The sequence below is a fragment of the Ursus americanus genome, chromosome 20 (genome assembly GCF_024610735.1).
Source record: "Ursus americanus isolate L20-20 chromosome 20, mUrsAme1.1.p, whole genome shotgun sequence".
Lineage (NCBI taxonomy): Eukaryota > Metazoa > Chordata > Mammalia > Carnivora > Ursidae > Ursus > Ursus americanus.
This window is the reverse complement of record NC_142146.1, coordinates 37,268,439-37,279,432: the sequence shown is the minus strand read 5'-3', so window position 1 is coordinate 37,279,432 and position 10,994 is coordinate 37,268,439. Positions and strand designations below refer to the sequence as shown.

At 52.2% G+C, this 10,994-nt stretch overlaps 1 protein-coding gene across 1 annotated transcript in view; it reads right to left on the bottom strand.

Moving 5' to 3' along the window:
* Positions 1-3,173: 3,173 nt before the first annotated feature.
* SPSB4 (splA/ryanodine receptor domain and SOCS box containing 4) overlaps positions 3,174-10,994 on the bottom strand; it is a 77,804-nt gene continuing 69,983 nt past the window's right edge. Inside the window, exon 3 of the mRNA XM_045791883.2 lies at positions 3,174-4,604. Within this exon, the coding sequence (XP_045647839.2) occupies positions 4,477-4,604 (128 nt within the window). The 3' untranslated portion in view covers positions 3,174-4,476. The remainder of the gene's footprint in view (positions 4,605-10,994) is intronic.

Sequence of the window (10,994 nt, the reverse complement as noted above, 5' to 3'; positions counted from 1 at the left end):
GGGAAGGACCTGAGCACTGGGACTTTTAACAAAGTTCCTCAGGGGGTTCTAAGGTGCCTCCAAGCTTGCCTCATTAAAAAGAGGACCCAAGAATTCTTGTCCTTGTCCTCTGGGAGCTCATCATCTACCCAGGGACATCCATGCTATCCCTGGCATCTGGAAAGAGAACCTGGGTGTTTGTGAGCTCCTGGGATATCAGCGGCTGGGGCTGCGAGATACTTCGAAGTCAAATCTAGAACTAGCAGACTCCCCTCCTGAGGCCGCCCTTGGCTGAGTGTGCCTGTGTTTGAGACTGTGCCATAGTAGTAGTCCAGAGAGGTGAACTGGAAGCCTTGACCCGCATCCAGTGACACCCAGGAGGGAGGTTGGCAGGGAGAGGTCACGATGTTGTGCTGTGGGAAGGGTGGACCTAGGGGTGGGTCACAGAACAGAGACCTCTCAAGAGGCTGTCAGTGCTCAGCTTTGGCCAACATCACCACAGAGGAGTGTGGGCCTGGCCTTACCACATCTCCCTATTTTTTAAGAGAAGTCAGAAATCTGGATTTTCTGTTAAATTACCTGATTTTTCTGAGTTGGACTCAATTTTATTTAAACACACACATTAAGTGGGATGACAAATGTCTGACAAAATGACCTAGCCCCCCAGAACTAGAGGGAAAAGCAGACCAATTCCTTGTGTTTGGGGCTAAAAGTGGAGACTCCTGCTGTTCGCCGGGGACCTGGGGAGAGACGCTGCATGGTCTCCTGTCCGTTTGCCGAGGCACACATGTGCCTCCTGTTCCGAGGCTGCCGCCGGCAGAGAGGTCCTGCGGAGCAGGCACAGCTGTCCTGGCACAGATAGCCACGGCTGCTGACTTGTCACCTGCTGCCGCTTCGGCTGCCACATGGGGAGGTGATGAAATCTTTGTTTCTCAGAGAAAGATGGCTCCAAAGAGGCCAGCGGCTGGCATGAGGCTTTGAAGAGAAGACGGGAAAGAGGGTGGCTTTTGTCCAGAAAGTGGCAATGGTAGATTCAGAAAGCGTGAACTCAGGGAATCCGCAGGGCTCGGCTCTGGGGGGACTGCGTCGTCCGTGTGCTCTATTCTTCGACAATTAGAAAGTGGTTAGCAGGACGGTCTCAGCGGGACTGTCTTCTGACCTCCGTCAGAAACGGGTCATGGAGAGAAAGGCCAAGCCTCAGAGAACGTGCCAGAATGAGAGGGGGTTGGGGGCTGGGTTATGATGGGCACTGGCTCTGGGGAGGGGTCGTGAGGCTCCCAGGCTACCTGCCAGGAAGGGCCCGCGCGGGGGAGTGTGTGTGTGTGTGTGTGTGTGCGCGTGTGCACGCGTGCAGGCGGTACTCACACACCAGGAGCCCTGGAGACCATGGGGCACATACACAGGCGGGCCGATCTGGAGCTACGGTGGCTCCTGACCTCAGCCCAGCTCACCAGGCCACAGAAGCTCCCGCCTTGAGAAGGATGGGACAATGGAAAGTTCCCCCGCCCTGAGATCCCCCTTTCCTGTGCATGGCTCCCTCTCCCTTGTTCACAACTCTGCGTCTCCGCACTGGTGTTCCTCGATCGCCATCAGTCCTGGGCACCTTCCGCTCCCTGCTCTGCAGCCCCGCCTGGCTCCTTTCTTCTGACATCATTCTGTGGTGTCGCTTCACATTACCGGTCTCCCCTTAGAATGTGAGCTCCAGCAGGGTGGGACTGCACCCCCTCCTTCCTGTTCTGGCAGTGCGGGGTGCACCCCAGTGCCCCACAACGTCTATGGAATGGCTAAGGGAGTGAAAGGGCCTGAGGTCCCAGAGGCCTCCTGACCCGGGTCTTGGCTCTAACAGGAATTCCTCCCCTCCCCCCAGGACTTTCCTCTCACGTTCCATGGACACCCCAGCTACAAGAGGATTCCACACACACCTCCACCTCACTGGGCTTTGCTGAGGCCATGTGTCTGGTCTGCGGCTGTGTGGGAACAACAGGCCCAGGCTCGACTATCCCGAGACTCACAGCCCGCAGGGCCAGAGAGCGACTCTAGCCCAAGTGCTTGGCTGAGAGGCATACTCGAGCCTGGAGGTGAGGAGTGGACTCCCAGAGCAGGCAGAGGTTGGGGGGGGGGTGGCGGTTATGGAAAGGCTTCCTGGAGGGGGGTCAATCTAAGCCAATTCTGGAGAAGGTAAAGTGAGGATGGGGAGAGTATGGCTGGGGTGAAGAAAAGTGCATAAACGAGGTGAGGACAAGACAGATGCCTTTAAGCTGGAAAGCTGGTACTGAAAGTGGAACCCTAGGAGTTGGGGAGAGGAAGGGTCCTCATCCACTGGGCACCTGGTCCAGCCCCTGCAATGTGTAGAGAAGGAAGTGATGTACCCAAGGTCACAACATATAAGTGACAAAGCGGGGACTCAAACCCAGGTCTCCTGACTCCATAGCTGAACCCAGCGTCCGACCCTGAGATTAGAGCAAGGGAACAACACTGCCCCTGGTGGTAGGTTTAGCACATCTGATGCTTTTGATCTGTCCTTATCAAGGCTGTCTTCGTTTAAAAGCAGAGATGAAGAGTGCCTCCTCCTCCAGGAAGACTTCCCTTCAGGCCCTATCTTCCCACACCCCCTTCACGATCTCTTTCTCACTTTATTAGCCTATACCATCTGTAAACGTCTCCCCTGGAGGGACAAATCTGCCTGTGCCCTTGGTCCTCAGAAGTTGGCAGGGTGCATGTTGGTGACCTGTCCTCGCCCAGACCTTAGCCTGACTCGCTTGCAGCCCCAAGCCTGCCTGGGCTGCACACTCACCCTTCAGCAATGGGCACTACTCCTTGATGAGGACCCGCACTTTCAAGGTCACATCCAACCCCACCTTTGGGTCTGGTTTGCAAGGATTATCCCATAGAGTTCACCCTGCCGGACCCCGTGCCCCCTGCACAGCCACCCCTCCGACACTCCCACTCAGGCATCAGGAGTTCAACCTGCTTTTCCACAACCATGACTAGCTGGTGTGGACGCAGGACCCAGGCACGTTTGTTCAAAATGACTCGGGTTTGGGCTCAAGTGGGAACAGCAAGGCAGAAGAGGCAAGAAGAGCCCAGGGAGGGATTGGCGTTCCTGCCTTCTGAGGGTCCGGGGACACACCAGTCAGGCTGACGCAAGCTCCCCGCCCACCCCTCCCCACGGACCATTTAATGAGCAGCTGAAGGACTGAACGACAAACTTTATTAGAAACGCTCCTCATTCATCGGTCAAATTCACATTAAAGTGGGGGGAGGGCAGTGCCATCTGGGGCTCTGAAATCCCACTGCTGTGACAATTTCCAGTTAAAAATGGGTCTGGGCAGCGAGCTTCAGAAACATGTGAGAGATGCCCAATGGTGGTGGCGGCGGCAGCAGCGGCATCGTCTCCAGGAGGGCACAGGGCTCAGAGCGGGCGGAGAAGCTGCTGCCCATGTCCACCCTGCCAGTGACAGGGCTGTCCCTGCGGCCCCAAGCTGATAAATAAACAGCACATCACACACACGCTTGAAACAGAAACAAACTCGTACATGTCTCCTAAAGTGAAAAAATAATTCGCTCAAATAAAGCTTTGTGGCAGCAAGGCACCTCCGGATGGACGGTTGCCTAGAGACCCCCAGCACCCCAGGAAGGCTCCCCAGCCTGAGGACATCATCCACTTGGGTGGCACAATGCCCCCAATTCCCCCATTAGCACCTTTGGACTAAGTACTGCCCTCACCACATTCCTCTTTTAACATGCAGCGTGACTCAAGATAACAATAATAATAATAATAAGGATACACTCTGTCCCTGGGGTGAATTAGTCAGACTCAGCTTCCCTGAATAGAGGTGCCTGGGGTAGCCAGAGAACTGTGGGCCAGCGTGGGGGACAGAGGGCGGGGACAGAGGGCGGTGAAGGGGTAAGTAAACAATGTTTGAAGAGGTAAGCTGGCAGGTGTCGAAATTCGGCTTTGTCCACGTGCCAATTCTGCAGCTGGGCATCCCTGGGTAAGAGTCTTGCAAAGGGGCACAAAGTCCTAAAGTGTCAAGGGGTAGGTGCATGGGGCACCCACATCAACTGCTTTCATCATTCATTATTCAGAGGCAATTTGCTCCCCGAGCTGGCCAATTTCCCCCTGGCCCTTGCCGCACCAGGGCATGCAACAGAAAAGTCTCCTGCCCAAATGTTTTATTCATTCTCTTGAAAAAGGAGACAGGCTCTCTGATCAATACCGGTGGCCGCTGGGTCTTGGTCGGCCGGCAGGAGCTCCGGCGGGCTCTTCATGGCTTCCAAGGAGGTGCCTGACTTCGGAGGGCCGCCTCCAAAGCAGCAAATTACTGTTGACAAGAGACATTTCCTTTTCCAAGGTGGGAACGCATCCTGGTCTTTTCAAAGAACTGAGTGTCCTGGGGCCGTGGGGCGAGGAGGAGCGCCCCTTCCTGAAGGTACTGCGTGGCCATGAAATGCCAGGCCCTGCGGCGTGGGGGTACCCACTGCTGCTCCTCAGCCTCACTGGTACTGTAGATAGTTTTTGAGAGACTGAGGCAGGGGCAGGGTGCTGATGTCCCGTAGGCGCGGGCGGCCCAGGGCCAAGCGGATGGATCTCCGGCACAGGTCCATCAGCGGCAGGGGCTCGGCTGCAACGAGAGGGGAGTGGATTAGTCTTGCTGGTGCCTTGCACACCTGCTCGCCCCCGCCTACCCTCTGCCCACACTGGCGCACCTGCTCCTCGGAGCTGACCTTCAGGGCCTGGGGCTCCTCCTCCGAGAAGCCGCCTCTGGTTATATCAGCTGAGGGCTTAGAGCAGTGTTTTCTCGAACTGTGGGAAGCAATGGGTTAGACTAAAGAATGGTGAAATCAATTCATTGGACGGTAACCAGCAATTAAGGAAGGAAGGAAGGAAGGAAGGAAGGAAGGAAGGAAGGAAGGAAGGAAGGAAAAAGAAAGGAAGAAAAGAAAGGGAAGGAAAAGAAAGAAGAGAAAATGGAGAGCAATGACCATAGCAAGGGTAAGTATCATTCCATGAAAACTTTGTCTATGACGTGGGTGTTCAGTGTGTCTCAATGGAAAAAAAAACTTCTTGCTGCAGGTCGCAATAAAAAGGAAAGCCTTTGACCTAGGAGGGGCTCTGCAGTGGGCTTCCTCTTAGAAACAGGTTAGGTTTGGGGAGGCTGTTTGAAATTCCTTTGAACCCTCACACTTCTCCTGTAGCATCTTTTGATGATCAGCAGAAGGATGCATTTTCTTCTAATATCCAGTTCTGGAAAAATTCATGAATTAAAATCCATAAGCCATAGAACCTCTGGACGTAGGACCAAGTTTAGTTAGTTCTACTGCAGACATGTTTATTAAGCCCTTACTCTCTTCCAGGCCCTCTGATTGGACCCAGGGATACGGAGATAACAAAGCCGAGGCCAGAGGCAGCCCTGGAAGTAGTAGAGGACGGCTCCCAGTTCCAAGTTAAAACAGGTGAATAATCCTAATAGAGTATAATATACACAATAATTCTTTTTTTTTTTAAGATTTTATTTATTTATTCGACAGAGATAGAGACAGCCAGCGAGAGAGGGAACACAAGCAGGGGGAGTGGGAGAGGAAGAAGCAGGCTCATAGCAGAAGAGCCTGATGTGGGGCTCGATCCCATAACACCGGGATCACGCCCTGAGCCGAAGGCAGACGCTTAACCGCTGTGCCACCCAGGTGCCCCAATATACGCAATAATTCTTAAATGCACAGGGGACAGAAACTGCGTGGTTCCTATGGAAGAACTGTTTGAAAGCTTCAAAGAGAGGATAACTGAATGAGGTTTCGAAGGGTGAAGAGGAGTTTTATGTGATGTCAGGGAGGGGAGTGTTCTAGGCCAAGAGAACAGGCAAAGGCAGAGAGGCATAAGACAGGACAGGCTGGGAGGTCTAGAGAGAGAGGAATGGTGCTGGTCCGCCGGATCCAGGATGAAGTTGGTGGTGGTTACAGTTGTCTCATCTGGCTTGTACAGGCCTAGTTTCCCCAAGCCTACAGGAACATGCTAGAGGCCTGAAGTTGCATCTTCCCACCTTTTTTTTTTTTTTTTTTTTTTTGGTAATAGAATAAGTGATAGCCTGAGAGCATTCTGTAGTGTACTGTGACGCAATCAAACTGTAAGTAGCAAATCCTAACACAAGAGCTGTGAGAGGAATAATATCGTAAGGGACGGGAAAGTGGTCAAGAGTGTGTTTTATGGAAATTTTCATTCACCAGATCTACAGAGTTCACATGGAGAGCCGTTACAACGGAGGCAGGACTTGGCTGGTGCCCTGCAAGCCTCGCGCCAGAGTGGGTCCAGCTCTCCTTCACCTGGGGAGAGCCTGCACGGTCGCATATCTGCACGGACTCTTGGTGGCTTTAAACACTCTCCCCTCCGTATCCTCTTACGATCCTTATGCAAACCCTCGCAGCTGGCCAGGGAGGACTGGGCATCCTGTTTTTCATGCTCACCCCCAGTCAGAGGCTCACAGAGTCACCATGCCTAGACCAACACTTGACACCCCTCTTGACATGCCCCCCCTTCCCCCAGGTACAACCCTGTACCCAGCTCTCCTTCTCCCTGTCCCCCGCCTGGTTCCGATCCAAGCTTTGCACTGCTCCCCAAATCATGCCTCTGTGAACACGCCCTCCCAAACCCAAATCCTCCTATCTAATCGTAGTTACTTTTAAATTTTTATTTATTTATATATTTTTTATTCGAGTATTACTGACATACAAGATTACATTAGTTTCAGGTTAATCATAGTTACTCTTTATTGAAGACTCCTTATGGATGGCTCAGTCAGTTAAGGGTCTGCCTTTGGCTCAGCTCATGATCCCAGGGTCCTGGGATGGAGCCCTGTGGCGGGTTCTGAGCTCAGCCGGGAGTCTGCTTGTCCTTCCCCTTGGTTGTGCTCACTCTCTGTCTCTCAAATAAATAAATAAAATCTTAAAAAAAAAAAAAAGACTTATTACACAGTCAGGTGGTGTCCTAAGCTCTCCATTTGCAGCTTCTGACATGCATGTATGTATCAACCTCATATCACAACAACCCTATGGGGTAGGATTATTATTATAACTATTACTATTATCCCCATTTTAAGGAGGAGGAAACTGAAACACAAAGAGGGTGAGTCACTTGCCCAAGGACACATAGCTGAGAGGTGCCCGAGCCAGGAGCTGGCCCCACGTGTGGCATGTTGGCAGGACACGGGTGGGCACTGGGCACACGGTGTACCCAGCAGAAGGGTGCTCTTCTTCCGCTTACACAGATGTGGCGAGGATTTTCAATTCCATTCACTGAACAATGAATGGATATAAGGAGCCTGTAAACTTCTTAAAGAACATGACCCTGACTCACCTGTCTTAGGACCTACAGCCCTCAGTCTGCACCCATCATGGGGGGATGGCTCAGAAACTGTCTGTTCAATGAATGAGTTGATGTTCTGCTTCTGGGCGTGTCTTCTCCAGATGTTTCAAGCAATTGGAAGAAATTAATCTTCCCTGGCAGCATTTCCAGCTTAGCTCCCCACTCTCCCATAAATCCCCTGAGAACAGGGCAGGTGTAATTGACAAGAGGCTCGTGAGCTAGAAAGTGTGATGCACTTAGCGCAGTGACCAGCACGTACTATGTGTTCACCATATACCCTCCTAGCTCTCTCCTTCCCATCCAGGCATTTGTGTGGTTGCCCTTGGGGAGGATAGGCTTGGGGAGGGCTGGTAACAAGGTGGGCTCTGGCTGGGAGGCCAACAGTCCCTTCTCTGAGTGAGGGGAGTTGGACTTGCACTTCGCATCAGGAAAATTTTGAGCTGATAATCACTGCCAGAGCTTGAGAGCTTTCCTAAATATTTTAAAGCTCTAGGCACACATTAGGTCCTCAGTGCCCAAAATGCTAAGCCTTGTCAGCAAACCCAATTCCTTCTGTGTTCCCTGCCTAGTTAGGGCCTGGGGAGAAGGGAAGAACTCTGTTCATTGTCATTCCTCTGCAGTCATGGAAATCAATCCAGAGCCCAACTCCAAAGGAATCGAAAAAGAGGCAGAGTTCAGGGCACATCTTTAGCTCTAAGTGGTATAAATCATCTCTTCTCATTTCTTGAAGGACCTTTACACTGATAGCCGCACAGCCGTGCCCAAGTGCACAGGGCAAGTCCTTGCTGCAGCCTGTGGGACTTCCAAAGCACCGGGGATGCCTGGAGTCGGCTGGGCCTGCCCTCTGATTCCTCTTTCTGACTCCCCTTGGCTTTGGAACCTGTCTTCGAACTACCAAATGCCAAGGCTTAGAAATGATCGACCAGGTGGGAAGAGAAACACAGAATCTTTCAGCACAGGGGTCATTTTCAGAAATGTTTTCCAACTATAACAAAAATGAAAAAGGAATCCTTGTTCCCCAAAAGTGAATATCCAAATGGCCAATAAGTCCGTGAAAAAGCGCTCGACTTTATGAATCATCGGAGACGTGCACGTTAACACCATGACGTCACTCTGACAGGCCAACCCGAATGGCCAAAATGCAAACAAGACAATAGCAAGTACAGACAAGGACGTGGAGCAACCGGAACTCTCATAATGCCGAGGGCACGCGAGCGGGCACCGCCGCTCCGGGAAACTAAAGCTGAGCCTCGGGCGGGCGGTGTGACTTGGGGTGCACACAGGCGTACCAAACACGTGTGCACGAATGCTCACAGATGCATTATTTGGAACAGTGCCAATCTGGAAACCACAGCTCGGCAGTCCATCAGCAGTGGACTGTACACATAAATTGCGTCTCTTCATACAGTAGAACACTAATCAGCCACAAGAAGGAAGGACCCACAATGACGCGCAAACACGTGGATGAACCACACGTGTAATTTTGAGCGGCTTCACTTACAAGGTTCCAAAGCCGGGATGATGCAGTGAGGGCAGTATTGATATTGGGCGGGAGGTGATTAGCGGGGGCAGGAGGGGGCTCCTGAGGGGGGCACTGTTCTGTCCTCTGAGTTCTGGCTGTACTAGTGCGTTCAGTGGGTAAAAACCATCAAGCTTAGTCCCCCAAGATTCGTATACTTTCTGCCGATTTACACTTCAAAAATACATTTCCGTGAAGAAAAATAAAGTCGCCAGCTGAGTTGGGAGAGGCTCCATCCCCTGCTGGGTGGGCGTGGATCCCCCCAAGCCCCAACGGGTACAGTGGGGAGAAGAGGCTGGCTGGAGTCCCTGCTCCTGCTCCCAGCACCACTGGGCCGGACAGTGGGCTCACCTTCTTGGAGCCACATTTCCCTCCTCTGTAAAGTAGGGGATAGCAACACCTCCATCCGTGTGTTGTGATGATGGGATGACACCCATGCTCCTTGCCTTAAAGGCACTGTCTTTACAGTACGTCTTATTTCAGGCCATCAGCCTGAGAGGTACCTTTAAAAATAGTAATAATTTGCTTATTGTGGTTCTAAAAATGTCTCAGTGCGTCGTCCTAATTGACAACAACACTCTGCTCTTGATGAAGATTTATTGGAGCCGGGGCTGAATGTCTGGTTCCATGCTAAAAATATCACAAGGCAATCATCTCCAAGGTTCTACAGTGACCTGAATTTTCCATAATTCTCCACCACTAACCCGCTGTACAACCAGCCCCAACTAAGCCACGGAACGTCTCAGGGACTCTGTTTGGCTATCGATAAAATGGGGACATTAGATCATCTGCTTAGACAGTCCCTATCTGTGATGGAAATGGGAATGGCGGAGATTTCACACGGGGACTGTTGGCTGAAGCAGCTTCCCTAGGCCCCTTGATGTCTCCTCTCCCAGAAGCGGAAGATGTCAAGACGCGAGTCACCATACTCTCCTCCCATTCCTATGTTTATATTTTGAAAAAAGATCAACATTTTAAGGTCAGGAGGTGAAATTCTTTTGCAACAGTTTTAGACAATGGTCAGCAGATGGGGGGAGGTTTGAGTGATAGCCCTGACATCTGAACTCAAGTAGACCTGGGTACCTTTTGTTTTCAGGAAAGGAAAGGAGCAGACGTGCATGTGGACAAGCATGCCCACACTCCATGCGCCATACGCGGTGCTGATCGCTTATGCACAGACTACGGTTTCGGTGCCGGAAGACTCAGAACTGCCTGCACGCCTCTGGCCCCCACCCCCCCATGCTGCTCCTTCAGCTGGAAGACCCTCCCCTGCACCGCCTGCCAGAAACCTGCCTCCTCTATAGGACCCCCGCCAAGGGTCAGCTCCTCCCCAGCGACTTGGCTCCTCCGCCCTCTGCATCCACATCTGTCAGGTGTCGCTCCACTTAGTTAATTACACACATGGACAAATACATCACTACCCACTCACTTCCAAAATACATGGCATCCCTGTAGCAGTGGGCCCTGTCATGGTCGAAGGGGACCTCAGCTCCCATCTAGAAAGCATTTGGAACCCGGGGTTTTCTCTTTGCAAGCTTCACTGTCTCCCCAGCAAAAAGGGTTGTGACTGCAGCTGGGACATGAGCAGTGTTTTCGGAGGAACTCTGTGCCAGCAAGCGTCCCTGGCACAGATGGGCCCCACATTTTTCCCTGGGATAGAGAGTGAGCGAGTCCCTTCTGCGCATAGGAGCACTGCACAGCAGAATGGTCCTAAATAATGCATGGCCTTCCCTAGCAACACTGCGGAGGGAGGACGTGGGAAACCTTCAAAGGGGAGAACCCAGAACAAAGAGTGTTAGAAGATGCCACCTGAACTTCATGGGACTGTGCCCAAGGGGGCAGCCTGGGCCACACACTTATACCTGCCCCAGCGCCCTCTCCCTGAAAAGGCAGAAGAGATGTGCACATGTGTGCACATGTGTTTAAAGGATCTGACAACAATACTGGAAAGCAAGAAAGACAGCCAGCAGCTTAGACGTTTGGGTAAATTCTGGGAAGACACAGGCAGGTGGGACAGGTTGGTGGAAAAATGAAGCAGAGAACAGAGCAAACATCGGGGTACTCCCTTGAAGAACTCTGAGCTCGGCCCTGGGGGCAGCTGAAGCTTACGCTCTGCATCAGATGGCCAGCCTGGGG